This window comes from Melospiza melodia, chromosome 12 (genome assembly GCF_035770615.1).
Source record: "Melospiza melodia melodia isolate bMelMel2 chromosome 12, bMelMel2.pri, whole genome shotgun sequence".
NCBI lineage: Eukaryota > Metazoa > Chordata > Aves > Passeriformes > Passerellidae > Melospiza > Melospiza melodia.
The window spans coordinates 8,741,078-8,759,547 of NC_086205.1; the positions used below are offsets into that span (position 1 = coordinate 8,741,078).

General features: G+C 52.0%; 1 protein-coding gene across 1 annotated transcript in view; it reads right to left on the reverse strand.

Moving 5' to 3' along the window:
* The window catches only part of EPHB1 (EPH receptor B1), an 80,554-nt gene extending 62,547 nt beyond the window's left edge, over window positions 1-18,007 (reverse strand). Inside the window, exon 1 of the mRNA XM_063166666.1 lies at window positions 17,898-18,007. Coding sequence (XP_063022736.1) covers window positions 17,898-17,955 — 58 coding nt within the window. The 5' untranslated portion in view covers window positions 17,956-18,007. The remainder of the gene's footprint in view (window positions 1-17,897) is intronic.
* Window positions 18,008-18,470: the final 463 nt, after the last annotated feature.

Sequence of the window (18,470 nt, forward strand, 5' to 3'; positions counted from 1 at the left end):
GAGCCCGCTCTGCAAAGACATCCCAGCCATTGCCAGCATGAGGAGGTCTGCGGTGGCCAAAAAGCCCCTCACTTCCAGCTGGAAAGGGAAGGAATTTCTGTCTATCAGGCGAGGAGGAGTGTGCTGTGTCAATTTGTGATGGGCTGCATTACGCTGTGGCTGCACAGCACAGGCCCGGCCTCCTCCGGGATCCCCCGTCAATGCCATGGATTTCAGCGAGCAATGAAGATGCATCGCAGCAGGGCAGGCGATAACTTAATGAAGCTCAGATTTGGGGGTGTTTGCTCAGCAACTACAGAACAACTTTATCAATAAAGCGCTGCCTGCTGCGCTGTGGGATGAAATGCTCTAATTGCAAGTGGCAAACGCTCCCCACATCGGGATACGCTAAATTGAAATATGCTGCTTGATGTGCCTGAAAGCACCCAATCAAATACCTGCTTCCATTTTTGCAAGAGTCCATGCATTCATACACATGCACGGCAAGAGAAAAACCCAAAGCAAAACCCCAGCCAAAAAAAGTTCAGGGGGTGATGCAAAGTCAGGACCATGTGGACCAAGCCCCGTTTACAACTCTCACTCCACCTCCAGCCCCAGCATCTCCCCTCGGTTTCCAGGCTCCAAAGGGACTTGACCCAGCGTGGGTATGTGATGTTGGACAAGCTCAGATGAAGCCATACAATCCATTTATCATAATCCTACCGAGGAGAGAGACAGTAAATCAAAGAGACAACCAGCCTGCAAATAAATTACTGAGGGGAGGGAGAGGGGGAGAGGGATAGAGAGGAAGAGAGAGAGAACTGCAGAGGGAGAGATAAGGGAAAGGGAAGGAAATGACAGAGAATTACCAAAAAATGCATACATCACAGGAAAAAAACAAACAAAGGGGACCAAATCAAATGGAAAGATAAGAGAAAAAAGATAGGGCTTTCAATACCTTTTGTTTTCTAAATTGCAAACCTATTTTAGAAAATTTGGAAACAAGTTTTCAACTATCAGGAACTCATTTGCTCCTGTCATGACAGAATCAGTTGCTGATATCATACTTTTTATAATTGCACACAGGCCCTGGATACCCAAAATCACACACACCATACACACAGGTCACTGTCCATACATCATCATTTACAGTTTGGCAGCTCAAAGTCAAGCAGCAACCAGGGCTGAGACAGCACTTTAACAAACACCCTGTCCCCCCTCCCAACACAGACCCAGCCATGCCAAGGGCCCATTCAGGGCAGGCAGATGATGCAGTTGTCTTTCAGGAGAACATTTTCCAGAACAATGTCACTATGCATCTAAATCCCCATCCCTGCTTTCTCGAGGCTGGGCTGCCAGCAAACCTCTCAGAACGCCGCAGCCTGCCCCAGAAATCACCATATGTCAGGCTTGGCATGCAGCTCACTTCATCCTCCACAAGATGTGGAAGAGGAACTCAGCCAGCCAGGGATGGGCAGAGGCTCTCCCAGAAACCTTAACCTCCAAAAATCATTGTGAGACTGCCTCAGAGAAGGTCCAGCTAAGTGGTGGAGGAGGTCTGGTTTGAAGGAAAGATCACTTAGGCTGGACAGAGCACTCATCTGCTCTTCAGCATCCGTGAGGTCAGCCCTCAGCAGCACAGGGCAAAGCAGATGAAGGCTGAAGGTCAGGTGCCTGAGGACACTCTGTCCCTCGTCCAGGTAGTCAGGTGGTTCCAGCACAGGCAGGGCACACCAGCCTCACATCACTGGACTTTCTGGGTGGAGACCAGCTGGCTTGGACACCCATTTCACTAGCTGAGAGAACAAGGAGGATCCAAAACCCCACCCATCATACGTCCTGGGGGAGCACCGAGTCTTGAGAATAACCCAAACACCAACAACTTCCTGTTTTCTACTACTTTTCCATAGCTCACATCTTGCTCAACATCCAGTTACCCACATGGGCTGAATGTGGTGTGCTCCAGCCAGGTGAAATGGAAGCAAGGAGGTCACCCATAAGGACATTCTGCCAGGAGCTCCCATCTTGGGTAAAGGGAACTTCATCACACTATCAGAAAGCAAGGAACTCCAAAAAGAGATAAAAAAATAATAAATACAAGCAGCCTTGAGATTTTGCAGACAAGGGCCATTTGAAGCCTAATGAGTTCTGTGGAAGTGGGCTCCTTATCAGCTGGGATTCCCCTGGAAATGAGAGCCTCTAAATACAGAATTAGTCATCTGAGAAGACAGAGCTGCCATAAACATCAATAGCATCTGCAATTACACGTGCTAGGATGAATTACAAGGATACACAGTCTTCATGCCTGAATCCACGGCACCCATGGGATTGCAGGGGATCTCCCAAGCAGCAGGCTCACATATGTCTTACAGGGGCACATGCTTGACTCCAAAGCCAACTTCCAGTGCTGGAGTACAGTGGGTGCACTGAGCTTTGGTGAATTCCTGTGCCAGACCTGTCCCTGCCTTTACCCACAGCTCTCCTTCCCCGCTGGATTTATTTTGCCTTACTCGAGGGTAGCACCGCCTGTGAGGAAAACTCTAAAAATCAAAACATTTATCCTGCGTTTCCCTACACGCCTTTATCACATCTTTAGAGATTCAGGATGAGTCACTGTCTTGGACCACGTTCTCCAGAAAAGCTTCACGTTTGCTACAAAACCAGGCATCTCATGGAGCCCTAAATGTGAAATGCCAGCCCAGCTGTCGGAGAGCCCTCGCACCCAGAGCCGCACCTGGCACCGTCCAGCTCCTATTTACTAGATCTTATTTTAAAATGTCACAGGAATTCTGCGTGAGCCACAAACATGACAGACTGCTCAGAGCAAGCACTGCCAGGGGATTTAAGCTTAGCACAGGCACAACTGTTCCCAGTGCATCCGAGGGCTTGGTGCTTCCCCAGTCACCAACACTTTTCACCCCAGCACAGCCCAGCTGCAGCCACACTGATCCTCTATTTTTTTTAATGCAGCTTCTGACGCGTACTAAAGCCTTCTGGGGGGCTAGCCAAAAATTTCACTAGTAAGTAAGAACTAAAAAGCAGCATTTCTGGTCCACCCACACACAGGGGATCTCAGGGGGAGAAGAGGGAAAGCAGCAGGGTGAGTGTGGAATCGCACCGGGATGCTCTGGCTGCGCTGGGGATGACGAGCGATCCGCAGCTGCGGGAGCAGAGCCCTCAAGGAGAGGAGGTGGAAATATTGAACCTCAAACGGAGCAAGCTGCAAAAGCGCCACCCCCCAGCCCGGCGCCGGCCGTGCCGAGCGTCATCTCCCCGGCTTCTGCACCATATGGAGTCAGCCCCGAGTGCAAACGAGGCAAAGAGCAATAAATCTGTGCCACCACAGCAGCACGCGGCTGCCGGCAGCGCAGGGAAGCTCCGTCAGGACACGGATGGGATGGGGGAAGGCTCTGCCCGCAGCCCTGAGAACGCCTTGGTGGAGAAGCCCATCACCCACTCAATCCCCACCAACAAAAAGGCACGTGGCAAAGCCAATCGGTCCATTGGAAAGGGCAGAGCACCCATCAGCAGACCCTGCTGGGTTCTTGGCTCTGGCTCCACATACGAATGTCCTGGAATTCTCAAAATGCGCTGGAAACTCGTCCTGGGCTCTCCCAGCTTTGCCTTTTTTTCTTCTTCTTCTTCTCGACTTTTAGATTTAGACAAAACAAGCATCAGCCAGGATCTGTAACCATCCTGCAACCTATCCAAAAATCTTTCCTATCAGTCTGAGCCGCCTTTAGCTATGTACACACACAGCTGGTCTGGTGAGTATTTGCTGAGATTTCCAAACACCCATTCACACAAGGTGCCAGCTCCACAGGCCAGTGGGGCTGGGTTAAATCCTTGACTAAATTCACCAACAACAACGAGCAACTGTAATCACCTTGGAAGACTCTATTCATCAACAAGGGTTCAGGACCCTTTGCTGTAAGCTCATGGTGCATCATCCAAATGGTGCCAGAAGCAGTGGGCAAACAGCTGCCTGCCCCCCAGCTCGTGCCAGCACAGAGACAGCACCAGGGATCCCTCCATGCCAGGAGCCTCTTCTGTGAGAAGGGAAGAAACACAAGCACTACTCTAAGTCAAGCTTAAATCACAAGATTTTGCTCAGCGCCATTCTTAGGCCGAGCTTATCCTGCAAGCTGCAGCGCCCAGCTGAGCTGCACAGGCACAGCTCCCACAGGCCCTGGGGGTGAGGAAGGGGAGGAGGAAGAGGAGGATGCTGGCAGGAGGTGCCACTTGGCAGGCAGCCTGCCTGGCACACCCCTGCCTCCAGCCCAGCGCCTGCGCAAGCTGGGAAAAGGCTCCAGCATGAGGACGGCCATCTGCGTGCCGGGAGCCGCGCCAAAGCCGGTTCAGGGATTAGTTCTCCCCCTCCTCCTCAGGACAGCCTCCTGCCCAAATGCTGACTTTACAGACGGGTGACACCTCACCAAAAAACTTCAGCACAACTGCAGGAGGTAACCAAGGAGAAGCCCCCCAGTCAGGCAGCCCAGTCACTGACCAGAGCCCAGGAGGTGCCTGCGACCTGCTGCAGGTGAGGGATGGTCCTGGCACAGCCAGAACAGCTCCATTTCATGCAACACCAGCTCTGCTCATTTTTAAAGCATTGCTGGTTGATGATAAAGTTCCCCTGAAGCTCATCTCCATACCCACCTCTTCTCCTGATGACGGTGACCCATCCTCCCTGATTGTGGTTTCCTTGCTGAAATAAATCACTTTAAGTGCACATTGTGCTCAGGGTCTCATTACTGTTCATCATCTTCTGCGCAACAGAGCTGTCACATCCTCGCAAACTCTGTCACCTGGGCGACACAGGAGCCATTTGGGAGGGCAGGCAGGTGGGAAGAAAGCACCCTGGGCTTGACAGGGTACCAGCTTCCCATTCCCCTCATCTGCAGTGTTTGAATAGTGGGCTTGCAGCCCTCATGGCACAAAAGCTCAGGAGGACAAAAGCAAGAAGGAGCAACACGTGTCCAAGATGGGATCAGTGCACCAAGGCCCCAGATGGATGGCAGCAGGAGTGACACAAGCACCTTGATGGCCAAGAGGGCTTTCCTTCAGCAAGTTATGTCCCTGCTAGAAAACCTCCTCCAAAAGAAGTGGAAGAAACTCTCCTCCCCTAGTTTAGAGGAGAAACATCCAAAGAAGGGAAGGAGGAAGAGCCAGGCACAGGGGCAGCAAGACAGTCACCAATCCTTCTCCAGGTGGATTCTAGGCAGCACCATGCTCACCTGTGATGAGCTGCCTCATCACAAATGGGTGCTTACAACTCCACGAGGTTGCTCCAGATCAATCCAGAACAGAAGACTGGGTCATGCTGCACACAGTAAATTAAAAGTTCTTTGCCAAAACCCCACATGGACCCACCAGACAACAGCAACACAAAGGCACCATTTGCCCATCACGTCATTTTTGAAAGGCTCAGAAGGAGAGAAAGGGAGTGATTAAGGCTGCTGCTAATCTTGGGAGTGTCCACAAAGATGGGTCTGCGGGGTTTTTATCAAGGACTGAGTATAAGGGTCTCAGCCCTCACAGGACCACCCAGATGGCCAGTGGTTCTGTGAGGGCTGAGACCAGGAATGAAAGGCCAACTCACACAGCCAGGAAGAAGCTGCTCACGCATAGCCATGTGGCCAGCTCCTGCATCCCTGTGCATCAGCACAGCTCCCTGGGGAAAGAGGCTGTTTCACAGCCTGGTGTCTGGGAGCCTGCAAAGGTTTGGGTTTCCCACCAAGTACTCAACACCTACAAATATCCTGGAGTGCAGCTGTGGAGAAGACACACTGCTCTCACACCTTCCTCAAGTTTAACATTTGTACTTCTCTAAAATTCTTCATCTCACTCATCCCATCACACCTTCACAGGAAAACACCTCTCACTGCTCTGATGACCAGGGCAGGAGAAGATCCCCAGAAATGTAAGCAGGAGAAAAACCCCACAGATGCGGCAGGAGAAGACCCCCAGACATGTCATCCATCACTGCCAGGAAGGGTTCCCCAGGTGGTCCCCGGGGCTCTGCTCAGCTCTCCCAGCATCCCACCCCAGCATCCCAGGCATCCTGCTGCAGGCTGGGGACCCCCGTGCCCTCTGCTCGCCCAGGGCACTCGCACACATGTTCGCACACGCCGGCACGGAGCGGGAGGGGAAGCCGGGCTGCAGGAATAACACAGGCACACAAACAAAAGAGCACAAGCCATTAATCTGGGTGAACCAGAGGAAATGAAATCATTATGTCTGCAGCTACAACATCCCGAGGAACAAATTTCCTGCCTGGATAATAAATGGATTCTTTTGTTTCACATTGGCCCCAACCACGTGACTCTCTTGGCCTATTCCTCATCCAAAACATCTTGCTGTATAAATACCCAGACGGGTTTGAATTTCAGCTGCTAAAAATATGTTTTAATTATAATAATATATAATAATAATAATAACAACAACAAAAAAAATCTGGATCTACAGGCTCCCCTCGCCTCCTAAACAACCTCTGAAGACTTTCCAGCAGGCAGGCAAGCAAACAAAAAGTCCCAAATTGCCAAAAAAAGCTGAACGGTACAAATGCAGCCTTTAAAAAATGACTGAGGCACCTGAAAGCAGCTCCAGGTTAATGCTTGCAATAAATAATCCCTGCCAGAAAGAAAAATGACGGGTGCATGAAGATTTGAAGCACGATGGCCCAGAAGTATCTGCTAAGCACCTCCCAGCAGCGGGACGGGACCAAAGCCACAAGGCACATCAATGACAGCTCCAACTTTGGGGCCGTGCAGCTTTTCTTCTGAGCCAGGTTTTCTTCTGGTGGCTCACTAGGGCTTGGGATTTATCCATTGCATGGATGGGGGGAATGCAATATCTGGCCTCCTCTGGCTTGGCAAGGTGCTCCTCAGCTGCAGGAGTCTCCAGGGATGCAGACCTTGAAGAGAGCTGTGTGAATGACTGGTTCCAACTGTTCCTTTAATCTGCAACTCCATCACATCATTCACTTAAAACCACTTTTGCATCTAATTGCATATTTTGCTTCTGCTTTCAGCTTCTTTTTGCTCCCCTTCCCAGCTTCACCAACACATTGCAAGCACTGCAACAAGTTTCAAAACAAGAAGCGGTTTTGAAGCCAAACATCAAAGCGCCTTGGTCTTGCACAAAGTCTAAATTGTTTGGATGTCAAAGAGAGACCTCCACACAGGGAAACAAGATCAAAAATTCCCTCCAGCTAGCAGGCAGCCATGGGAAGAAAATCCAATCAAGCCCACCATGCTCACCCACTGCTCCTACTCGGGGTTGAACTTGTTCTCCATCATCCCAAACATCCCAGCACCCAATGACTTCTCTTCAATTCCACACACACACAGAGGAAACCTCTGGTGCATCACACCAGCAGAACCTCAATTTTGTTTTCCTTTTAGGATCATCTTTAATTCCAATTATATTTTGGATGCCAGGGAAAGCATACAAGAACAGTTGCTGCCTCATTTCTATTGCTTATCGCCGCTGTTACTTCAAGGAAGGGGAGGAGGAGAAAAAAAGAAAGGGGAAAAAAAAACCCCAGTCCTTGGAAACTAAATATTTACACACCCACATAAGCTAATCCCAGCAGATCCAAGGGTGGGAAGCCTATTTAAAAAACATCCCTAATTACTTTCCCATTTTAAAGGGAATAATCTGGCCATTAGCTCGAATGCTTTACTTAAGTAATCACTTATTTTTCAAGAGGAATAATCTGCTGGTGTTTGCACAGACAGGACAGGGGACTGAGAAACCATTTTTATACCCTTTCCTCAGGTACAGCTGCTAAGAGCCAAGTGACACGGAGGGGATGGAACCGAGGGGAGTCAGGAACTCAACATATGCCACCCTTGGGAGGCCACCCCTGGAACATGGACAGAGCCACCTCGTGGCCTGAGACCTTGATGGTCACTGCATTGCACCACAAGGAATCTGTTGGGAAAAGGGGGGATTCTCAGGGCAAAATGGGAAAGAAAAATGGGAACACCAAACACCTCAAAAGGCCACCAGTCCCCTCACAAAGATGCTCTGGCAAATGCCCCCATCCCTCCCAGCAATGCCAGGAGCAGGGAAACATAGCAGGCTGATACTGCAAAACACTGATCCATCAAGAGCATCTTTCCGTCCCTTTTTGCTGATGTATTAACAAAACATTCTCTTATCAGAAGATAAAGTGGTTTCTGCTGGAAAAAAAACGTCAGTAATCCAGACATAGGGATATATTGAAGGATTCCTAACAGCAAAGCAAAGAGCAGCAATTTGCTAATTGGCTGCTGAAGGAAAGGGCTGGAACCCTGAGGATGGGCACAGGTTTGATTATAAGACACGCACGGTGGATCATTTAGAAAGATAAAACCGCGCTCGCTCCGCCGCAGCCAGCTATTAAAAGTGGAGAATGTTATTTCAGGTAATAAAGAGCAGGACCTGAGGACCAGCCTGGGAATTCAAATTTACAACTTGTATCAAATTCATCTGCTGTAAAACTCCACCTAGTTTATAAGTTTCTCACCAACTTCATAAAACATGTTTTATTATTATTGTTTTCTGACTCTCCTGCCTTAATAAAATTCCTCTCCCAGCCTGTGTGGGTGTTGCATTATAAACATTTGCACTTTGATTCATTCAAGACTGCAGAAAGCTTTCAAGGTAACCTATTAGGAATACTTTAAATGGTTCAAAGACATCCCAGTTTCCCCTGAATGCTGCAAAGCTTTAAAGAACAAAATAAAAACGTGGCTTGCTGCAAACCACCCCCAAAAATCTACTGGGCTGGTGGCTCAGGGGATGGGAGTGACCACATAGGTCAGTGAGGAGCGGTCCAGAGTGGGAAAACACAAGAGTTATCAAAACACAGGCTAAGGTAGGCACCCACCCATCACTCCCAAAGCCCTCTCACCAGGGAGCTGGAGGGACTTACTAACAAAAGATTCTCCTGGGGATGATGTGAGTGCATCCCACTAGCAGGAGGCAGGCAGACCACTTTTGGGGATGCTGCTGAGTGGTTCCCACTGGTGGGAGGCAGCTGGACTGTTTTTAGGGATGCTGCCAAGTGGTTCCCACTGGTGGGAGGCAGCCAGACCATCTTCCCACAAGCTAAGGAGCCAACCATACAAAAGCAGGGATTTCCTCAGCCCTGGCAAGCAGAGCCCAGCGCTGGCACACAAAGCAGGGCTGCAGGGAGCGTCCTTCTCCAAGCAGCCCCTTTCCTCCTGCCTCAGCCACAGCCCAGTGAAGCTAAGGAGCAGCTTTCCATGGCTTTGAGCAGCTCTGAGCAGCCTCCCTGCCGTGGGCACGCAGCAGCGCCGCCAGCGCGGCAATAACCCACGCGCGGCACGAGAATAAAAGCTGAGCTTTAGAGGGATGCTGAACACAATGAGCTCGTGCCCTGAGAGCTCCCAGCAGCCACCTCCTCCCCTCCACTGAGTTAGCTGCAGCATCCAGGGGTCAGGGGGCACTGCCAGCCCATGGACAGAGCATGGGAGGGCTCAGCCTGAGCTGGGCGCAAAGAAAAAGGCACTGATGCCTTTAATTCCTGCACAGCTGCTGCTTTTCTCTGCTTGACTGAGCAAGAGGGAGGTTACCTGGCACAATGCACACGGCTCAAGGAGCCACACACCCCTCCCCAGGAAACACAGTACAGAACTGATCCCCCTTTATTTCATTGCACCAGAAATTACCACCTTACAGTCCATCTCTGGTCACAATAACCTCATTGTATGTGACTTCCCAGTGCCTCTGTTTAGAGTCTGATGGCCTCAAACATCTTAGACCCCCACCAGCAATTTCAGGTCAAAAAGCAAAGCACAGGCAGCAAAGGCCAGGAGATTCACCCACTTGTGTGGAGCTTCAGCCAAACTCCACAGGCTGGGGAAGAGCTCTGTGCTCCAGGTTCACTTGCAGCCAGGTCATGCCTATAATTTCCAGGACTAAATAAAAATTGCTTTAAAAATAATCACAGCAGAAGAGCAGGGATGGAGTGGCCACGTGGTGAGGGCACACACCTATGGAGCAGCCTCTCCAGCTCCATGGGCACATCATGGGAGGGAAAGGTCCTGGACTAGTCAAAACCATTACAAGAAGCACTTCTGACAGTACAATTGTGACAATTTTGTTACTTCCAAACACATTTGTTTCAAATGAAAAGCAAAGCCAGCATCAAACGGAGCACTGCAAGAGCATCCCACTCGTGCTCTCTCCCTACACGTCCATCCTGTCCCTTGGGCATTTGGAAATACGAAACTACAGATTTCTGGTGAAAACACCAAGGTCAGCCCCAGAGTGCCTCCAGCACATCAGGCTGTCTCCCTCTCAGTTTGCCCCATTCAGAGGGCAGGGAATGCCCAGAGCAGCCCCCCACAGCCAGCCCCATTCTCCTCCTGCCCCCTGAGGACAGTGTTTCCCTTTTAACTCTTCTGCTGAGTTCCCAGTTTTCCTGGGGAAGATGTAATTCACATCCCTCTGCCTGTTCCACAGTGATTTAATGTCTTTTGAGCAAAATGCAATTATCCTCATATCAACAGGGCCCTAGTGAGGATGATAATGAGACGGCTCCAACCCCGCAGCTACGGAAGTGGCTGAAGCCAGCGGAGGCCTCCAGTAATCAAAGGCCCATCCCTGGCCTCTGATTGCTGAAAAAGAAATGAAAAACCTCCATAAAACTTCAAACACGGCCCTTCCCTGCTCCATCCCTCCACCCTTGGTGTGGTTTTAGCAGCAGGAGACAAGTGACCAACAGCAGCTCTGGGTACCCCCAAGTTCATCACAGCCCCCTGCATCTTGGGCGTCACCTGCCAGGTCACCTATGGCAGCGAGGGAGCACAGGGGGGCATCAACCTGCTGCTCAAAGCAGCCCTGTCTGCCCAGGTTTTGGGGCTCAAGAAGCACCCTCCACCCTGAGTTGAAGGTGACTTGAACAGGACACATAAATAAAGGTGTCCCCCTGCTCTGTGGTACTCACATGCCCTCTGGATGGAGAGAAGCAGAGAAAAGAATGAGCAAAACAATTCTTATTTGCTGCTCCTGTGTTTTTGAACATGTGGAATTTATTGGAAGATTATTTACCATTGCTTGATTGGATTGCTTGATTGCTTGATTGGATTCTGGTGGACATTGTTTATGTTAATTAGCCTGTCAGGTCCAAGCTGTGTCAACTTTCTTCAGTTTAGTATGGTTCTTATTAGTGTCATACAGTGTAAAATAGCTATAGTATAATATAGTATAATAAAGTAATTAATTAGCCTTCTGATATCATGGATTTCTGCACATCATTCTTCCCAGACATTGGGTTTGCCCTGTTGTAAATACAATTCTGCTCAGGAAAGATGTGGGTGTGCAACAGGTCTTGGGCTTTGCAGGACTTCAGAGGCTTCCTGAGAGACAGCAGAGCCAGGAGCAGGGAGCATCCAGCGGGCTGAGCTGCTCATCCTCTCATAAAAATAATATATAGTCAGGCAAAGACACCAAAACCTGGCTGTGCTTGGAGCAATCCAAGGAAAATGCTGGTTGGGTTTGAATTATCCAAAGCTTGGTTCCCAGTTGCTGCTGGGAATGTGGCACATTGGGTACCAGTGCATTGGAAAAGCAGGTGGGATGAGAGAAGGGCTTTTGAGGAGAGAGTATCATAAAACAATCCTTTGAAGCAGTGATGAAACCCCCATGAAGGATGGCAGGAAACAGCCTGGAAGTGAGGATTTCCACAGCCCCTTGCCTATTCCCACCCTCCACTTTTACTCATTGCATAACAAAATAAAGCTTCATCAGCTCCAACCACCAGTAACCCTGACTGGATGCATCCCCAGATAATAAACATTTCCTTCACCAACTAATGAGCACATACCTGAGGCTCCACTGATGCCTAATTACTTGGCCTGGATATTTCAAAATTTTAAATAAACAAATAAATAAATGAAATCCTAGAATCCCAGAATGGTTTGTGTTGGGAGAAACCTTAAAGATCATCTCGTTCCAACCCCTTGCTATGGGCAGGGACAACTTCCACTAGATCTTAGTAATAACCTAAATAACCTTAATACTGTTAAAAATTGCCAAGATTAACTTAATACCATTTTTTTTCTCCCCCCATCCAGAAAGGCCTAGGAAGGACTCAGTCTGCTTATTAAGGGGAATGACTGAGAAGAGGAAAAAAAGGAAATAAACACTCATCAATTAACTAGAACCAATTTTAACCCTCACCTCCTCTAAACAACTGCTTTCCATGACCATCCATTGTGACCTAAGTGCACAATATGGAGATGTCCACCAAGGGATGCTCTGGGACTCCCTTCCTCCCAAACCAAGAGCATCCCTGGTTTAAGTTGGAAGAAGTGAGGCTGAAGGACATTCATCTTCCTTGTCCAGGGCTCAACACAAGCCCCTTCCCCTTTGAACTGTTGCCTCTGTGATTTTTCACTGCGGGGCTCCCAGCAGGAACTTATTAAAGCCAGACCAAAGCACGTCTTGCTTTAATAGTAATTAGGTCACCCTGGGTTGTGGGCTTAGCAGGCAAAACTATAATTATTTAGAAACATCAAGTTTAAATGCCAAAGAATCTTAATGGAGCTGAGCTAATTAACCAATTTCAACTAAGTAACTGATTAGCTTAAAAAGAAAAAAAAGATAAATCAATGATCATAGACAACAACATTTTCCTTTAACAGCCTTTCTTGCAGCAATTCTCAATTGCACAAACCGAGCCCAACAACCCCTGCTAACCAAATATTATTGTAATTAAATATTCAGCAGAAAGCCTCTTCAATTATTCAGAAGACTGATAACACTTGGGTTATAATTGGGGTGGTGGGAGAGGTTTCCAGAAGCAGGGATTGCGCGCACCGCCCAGCTCCGGCGGCTGACGCAAACCCAGGGCTCGTGGCATCAGCACAGGGCACCCCTCCCGTGCCTGGAACCAACCTGGGGGCAGAAACGTGAGCAAACAGACCAGATGGTGCACAGGCTCTCTGCATTCCTGCTATTAGAGCAGAAATTTAGGGGACTAATGGCCAGTTTCCAGGTTTCACACCGTTTTCCAGCGGTAGCGTTATTCCCCTGACAGAGGGCTGGGATGAAAAGCAGGCCCTGGTGTATCATTATAATTCACTAAGCAGCATTACCATAGGAAATTACAAATTAGCTTTTCAGCAAAGGATACGGACGTATTTAGATTAGCCATAGAGAAACTACAGAACCTTCCAGCCCATTCATCAAAGCTCTTGTAGCTCCAACTTTCAGGGAAATGAAACAATAATAAATATTGAGCAGGGAAAGTTAATCTCCCCTGAATGCACTTCAATAATTCAAAAGTTGTGAGAAATAAATAAATAGAGCACAGATCCTTTCGTGCCTACAAAACACGTGTCCTGTTTTTCTCACTATTTCTCATGATGTGACTTGGTGGGAAAATGGATGGTGACCAAAATAAAAGAGCTCCAAAAACTCAGCTGTGGCTGTGAGCAACATTTACAGGGAAGGAGGGAGCCCATCCATGCCTACCACTTATCTGGAAAGCCATGGAGGTGATTTGGGCAAGAGCTTGCTCCCATTATCCCTAAGGAAAAGGCTGTGCTGCCTCTACCTGCTGTGTGTCTGTTCCCTTCCCTGCACACTCCCAGGCAGCCTCTCAAGCTGCTCATTTTTGGAATGTCTGTGGGTTTACCCCTAAAAGCTGAACAATGCAATAACCAGCTCAGGGTCCATAACCACCCAAGGTCCCAGCTCTTTCCTGACACTACTCTGCCATCACTCCATCCTTTTCCACACCCTTCTGCTCTCACACCAACCTGGGACCTCTGCAAGCAACATTCACTCCAACCTTCTACCATTCCAGAAGGAGATTCCTTCCCAAATTGCCACCCAGCCGACATCCAACCTTAACATTTGCCTTGCCCAGGTATTGTGTGCATCAACCCTTAATAGCTCTGTTTGCAGCAGAACAAGGTCAAATTGAAATGCACTTTCAAATCTTAGGGAATATTTGGGGAAAGCATTCCATCACACAACCCCAAGTATTTACCCAGCCTTGCTGTGCTGTTAAATGGCTCCTCACACCAACACTGTCTGTTTGGAGGGAACAAAGCACCACAGTTTGGGGTTCCTGCAGGAAGCTCTTTCCATGTGTGCTGATCTTGGGGTACCCCCAGCTGGGAGAGATAAAAAAGCCCCCTGGAGCTGGCTGGACTCAGCCAGGGCAGGGCACACACCAGAGGAGCCTCAGCCTTGCTCTGAGCATCACCTCATCAGCCTCATCCCACAGCACTCCCACTGCACCAGCACTGGGGTCTCTGAGACTTTGCTGACCAGATCAGCATCAAGTTACCCACTGCCCAAGGTACCATTTCCCCCTTTTCATCAAATCTGAGCATTTCTTTAGCTCACAGAACCCACCTCTGCTAGAAACATCTATTACTCAGCACCACAGCCTGGATCCAGACAAACATATTTGGCCTCTTTCATCATCCAATATCTGTATTTTCTTCTGATTTCTAAGACCAATGGAAGGGTTTTATCCTATCCTGTTGTGTCAGGAGCTGCACCCAAGATGGGTTAGAGGAGACCTAGCAAACCCTCTGGCAGTTCACAGCACAGCAGTCAGGGATGCTTAACACACAGGAGAACATGCAGCACTCCAATATCCAAAAGAACAGGAAAACACAATCTGCACCTTGTCCATGAGCAGAGATACTGGAAGTTAGTCAAAAAAAAAAAAAAAAGGAAAAAAAGGCAACATAAGCACCTGCAGCATCAAGCCCCTTTTCCATGACTTGACAAAACACCTTCTCTTCAGGCTGACAAGATCTGGGCTCACTCATCATGCCAGGAATAAGGGTTCCCCCTTAGGACTTTCTTTTTCCCCTCAGTTAGTTTGAGCAAAGAAAGCAAGAGTAACCGGACAGCTGAACAGTAGCACTCGCAAATTCCCATGAAGGTTACCACCTGCACTTGCAAATTCCCTCCTGAAGACTTATTTCTGGCTTCTCCTTGAGAAGGGCTCCGCGCGGGGTGGAGCAGCTGGGCAGAGGTGGGAGCCCACAGGGTGCTCAGGGAAGCTCCTGCTCGGCACAGGCTCCGCTCGGGCGCCTGGCAGAAGCACAGGAAGCCCAAAGGATGCCTGCAACAGATGTGTGCATGCTGAGCCAACAGGGAGGAGAGCAGAGCAGGGCAGGCAGGGAGCACGGAGCACAGAGCGCGAACCAGGGACGTCTCTCTCCAGCCAGACCCCATCCCTGCTCCTCTCCCAGGCAGCAGCTCTGAAGCTGGTGGATAAGCAGGGCAAGAAAACTAAGCTGGATTCACCAGCCCCAAGCAGAGCTTTTCACCTCCCTCCCGTGCTCTGCTTACCGTGATGCTGCAAGCACAGAGAGAAAAACCTGGGTTTTAAAAGAGCAGGCGCGAGGCAGGGAGATCCTGGAGAGGCGAGCAGGCCAGGCAGGTGAAACAGAGCAGGTGGAGGAGCTGCACCGAAATGGTCACCAGCCCCATCTGACCTACCGACAGCTCCAAGCCGAGTTAAAACATGTAATGTCAGCCCATTACCACCCTCTCTATATGCTAAATGGATTATATTTGGTTCAGCTAACACGAGAGAGCACGAGAGCGGCTCCTGAGTGATTGCAGGCTGTGGGAGAGACAGGGTATTTGGTGCTGTCATCTTCTCACATCCTTCTTCCTCTTTGTTGCAAGGCACAAAAAAAAAAAATTTTAATTACTACAAACGTCCAGGTGTCCAGCAGAAAAGGGTCAGCTAAGCCACAGGATTTAGTAAAAAATCAAGGAACCATAAAAAAAGTCAGGTAATGACTCTATAACATCCAGGTTCGCATGCCACAGGCAATGAGTTAGCAAGGTTTTACGGAGAACAACGAGGGTGGCTTGGAGGCAGCCCGTGCCCTGACTCCAGCTGCATCCTCCTCCTCCTCCAGCCGGGTCCAGACCCCCAGACGCCTCCCCCACCATCACAGGAAAAAGACTTTTTGTCTGGTTGGCTGATTGGGATGCAGGGAGCCATGCCTGGCTCGGCTGCCTCTGCAGCCCAGGGCAGAGCAGGGCACCAGCCGCGGCTGTCAGAGAGGGCTCCTGGCTAATCCAGCCTCGCCGAGGCTCCGGGGGAAAGCCAGACCCCAGGGCAGGGCAGGTTCTACGACACACTTCAGATCCATTAGAGAACACCATGCTTCAATCTAGCAAATTCAACCTCTGTATCAAGAGATCCAGTAGGATTTAAATAAACCCCATAAAAGGTATTTTCTTTATACAACCACATCATTAGACTCTCGCCTGAACTCCAAACCGGATTCGATTGCTCTACCTCAGAAATCCCCCATACAAAATTTTCCCTGAAATCTGAGATCTCTCCTAGGATACTACTTTACTATCCAAGCAACTTCCTGAGCAGAGCACAAATATCACCACTCCTCGACAGGTTGGGTCCTGGGCAGGGACACTGACTGTGCCAGTGCTGCCGGGGAGAGCCGGGCAAGCTGGGGAACACCCTGGGTGACACCCACGAGTGTCGCCAAAGCAGGAGGGAGCCCAAGTCTCCCGTGCAGCCGCAATTCCAGCAGTGCCTCAAGCCGCTGTCGCTGCCAGCCAGGCGCTGCTAACAGGTCTCGCCTCTTCACGTGCGGCGAGCAAACCGCGCTCGCTGCATCACGCTCCAGCATGGCACCAGCACTCCCACCGCCAGCTATTCCCGCAGAGATGCCATGAAGCACGAAAGGAAAACACGTGTGCCAGCCAAAGCCAGCGGGAAGGGGATGCTGCATGGAGCGGGCCTGCCCGCCGCGATCCGGCAGCCGTGCTTGCGAGCGGAGAGGAGCTGCGGCCGAGCCCCAGCGGAGCAGCATTCCAGCTCCCGAACCAGCTCCTCGCTGCCGGAGCTGAGCCGGACTCTCCTGCCACCAGCTTCCAGCCATAGTCACATTAAACCCCCCCAGGAGGGCCCAGCCCCGGCAGGTTTGAGACCCCGAGCATCATCTCCCGCACCCCGCCTCTCGCTGCTCACAACCCCGGGGCTGCACCACGTCCCCTGCCCGCAGCCACCGCTCCGCCGCTGGGCAGCCCCTGCCGCGAGCTGCTGCTGTACCAGCAAAAAAGGTGGCAGCGGCAAAATAAAGAGAAAAAAAAAAAAAATCGAAGCGATACTTCGAGAGCCGTGCCGGACACGGAGCAGCGACACGGCACCAAGGCTGGGGCGGGCTGGGCTGGCTGTCCCACCAGGCCGACCGCCCGCAGCCTGGCTCTGGGCTGCAGGCACCTTCCTGCTGCCCAGCAAACCCCACGACCAAGCGGGAGATGGGGAAAAGATCCCAGCGCAGTGGCACGGACCTTGCTGAGAGAACGAGCACGCACCTGCTCCGTGGCTCCATGGCCGGGGAAAGCGTCCCCGGGCTCAGTTCATCCCCAGAAACGGAGACCACCTGCCCACGGCTCCCGGCGCATCCATCCCCCGCCGGGGCTGCGAGCAGGAAGAGGGTGGGCAGAGGCGGCTCCGCGCACCGCCACAGCCCCCGGAGGCAGCCCCACGGAGCAGGGGAGACCCAGACGGGACTCCGAAGACGGTCCCACCGCGGCCCCGGGGACCAGAAGGGACCTCGGAGGTGACCCCAGCGCGGCGCCGGGCAGGGCTCGGCAGGGAAGGGGAGCCGAGCCGGAGCTCCCCCCACACGGATGCGGGCGGGTTTTCTCCTCCATCCCCGGCCCCCCTCCCGAGGGCACGGGCTGCCAGTGCCGCCCGCGGGCCGGGGAACCCGGGCTGCCACAAGAGGCCGGGGCCACGGAGCCATGATCCAGCCCGGTGCCCGTGCCTTACGGCGGGGGAGTCGCTCCCTGCCTGCTCCCCAGCCGGAGACGTCGTGGGCGGCGCAGAGACCCTCGGCTCAGCATCCCACTCGCTCCCGGTAGTCCCGGTCGCCGCTCACCTTCCACGGCGGCCGCGGCGGCGGCCAGGCAGAGCAGCACCACCAGATCCGCAGCCATCGCCTCCTCGGGCCCCGCAGGCGTCAGCCGCTACCGGCGGGCGGCCGTGAGCGGGCATGGGGGGTGCGTCCGCGGGCCGGGTGGCTCCGGGGCAGGGCGGGCCGGGGCCGCGGACGGGACGGGCCGGTGGCGGTGCCGGTGCCGCTGCCCGCCCGCCCGGGTCACATCGCCGCCGCGAGTGGCGCGCGCGGCCACGCCGCCGCCGGCCCCCGCCGCCGCCCGGCCCCGCCCCCGCCGCCGCCCCGCCAATCCCCGCGCCCGCTCGGCCACGCCCCCGCCAGAGCCCCGCCAATCCCCGCGCCGCTCCCCGCATCAGCCACGCCCCCGCGCTCCGCGAGCGCCCGTGCGAAGGGGGACGGCGCCCCCTGGCGGCCATGGCCGCCCCTCACGCCGTGCCTCCCCTCCGCGGCACCCGCGACGGGGCGGACCCGGACCCCGCGGAGCCGGGACGGGCGGCGACAGCAGCGGGGACGCATCGGAGAGATCACAGCGCCGCAATCCCGCTCCCCTCTCTC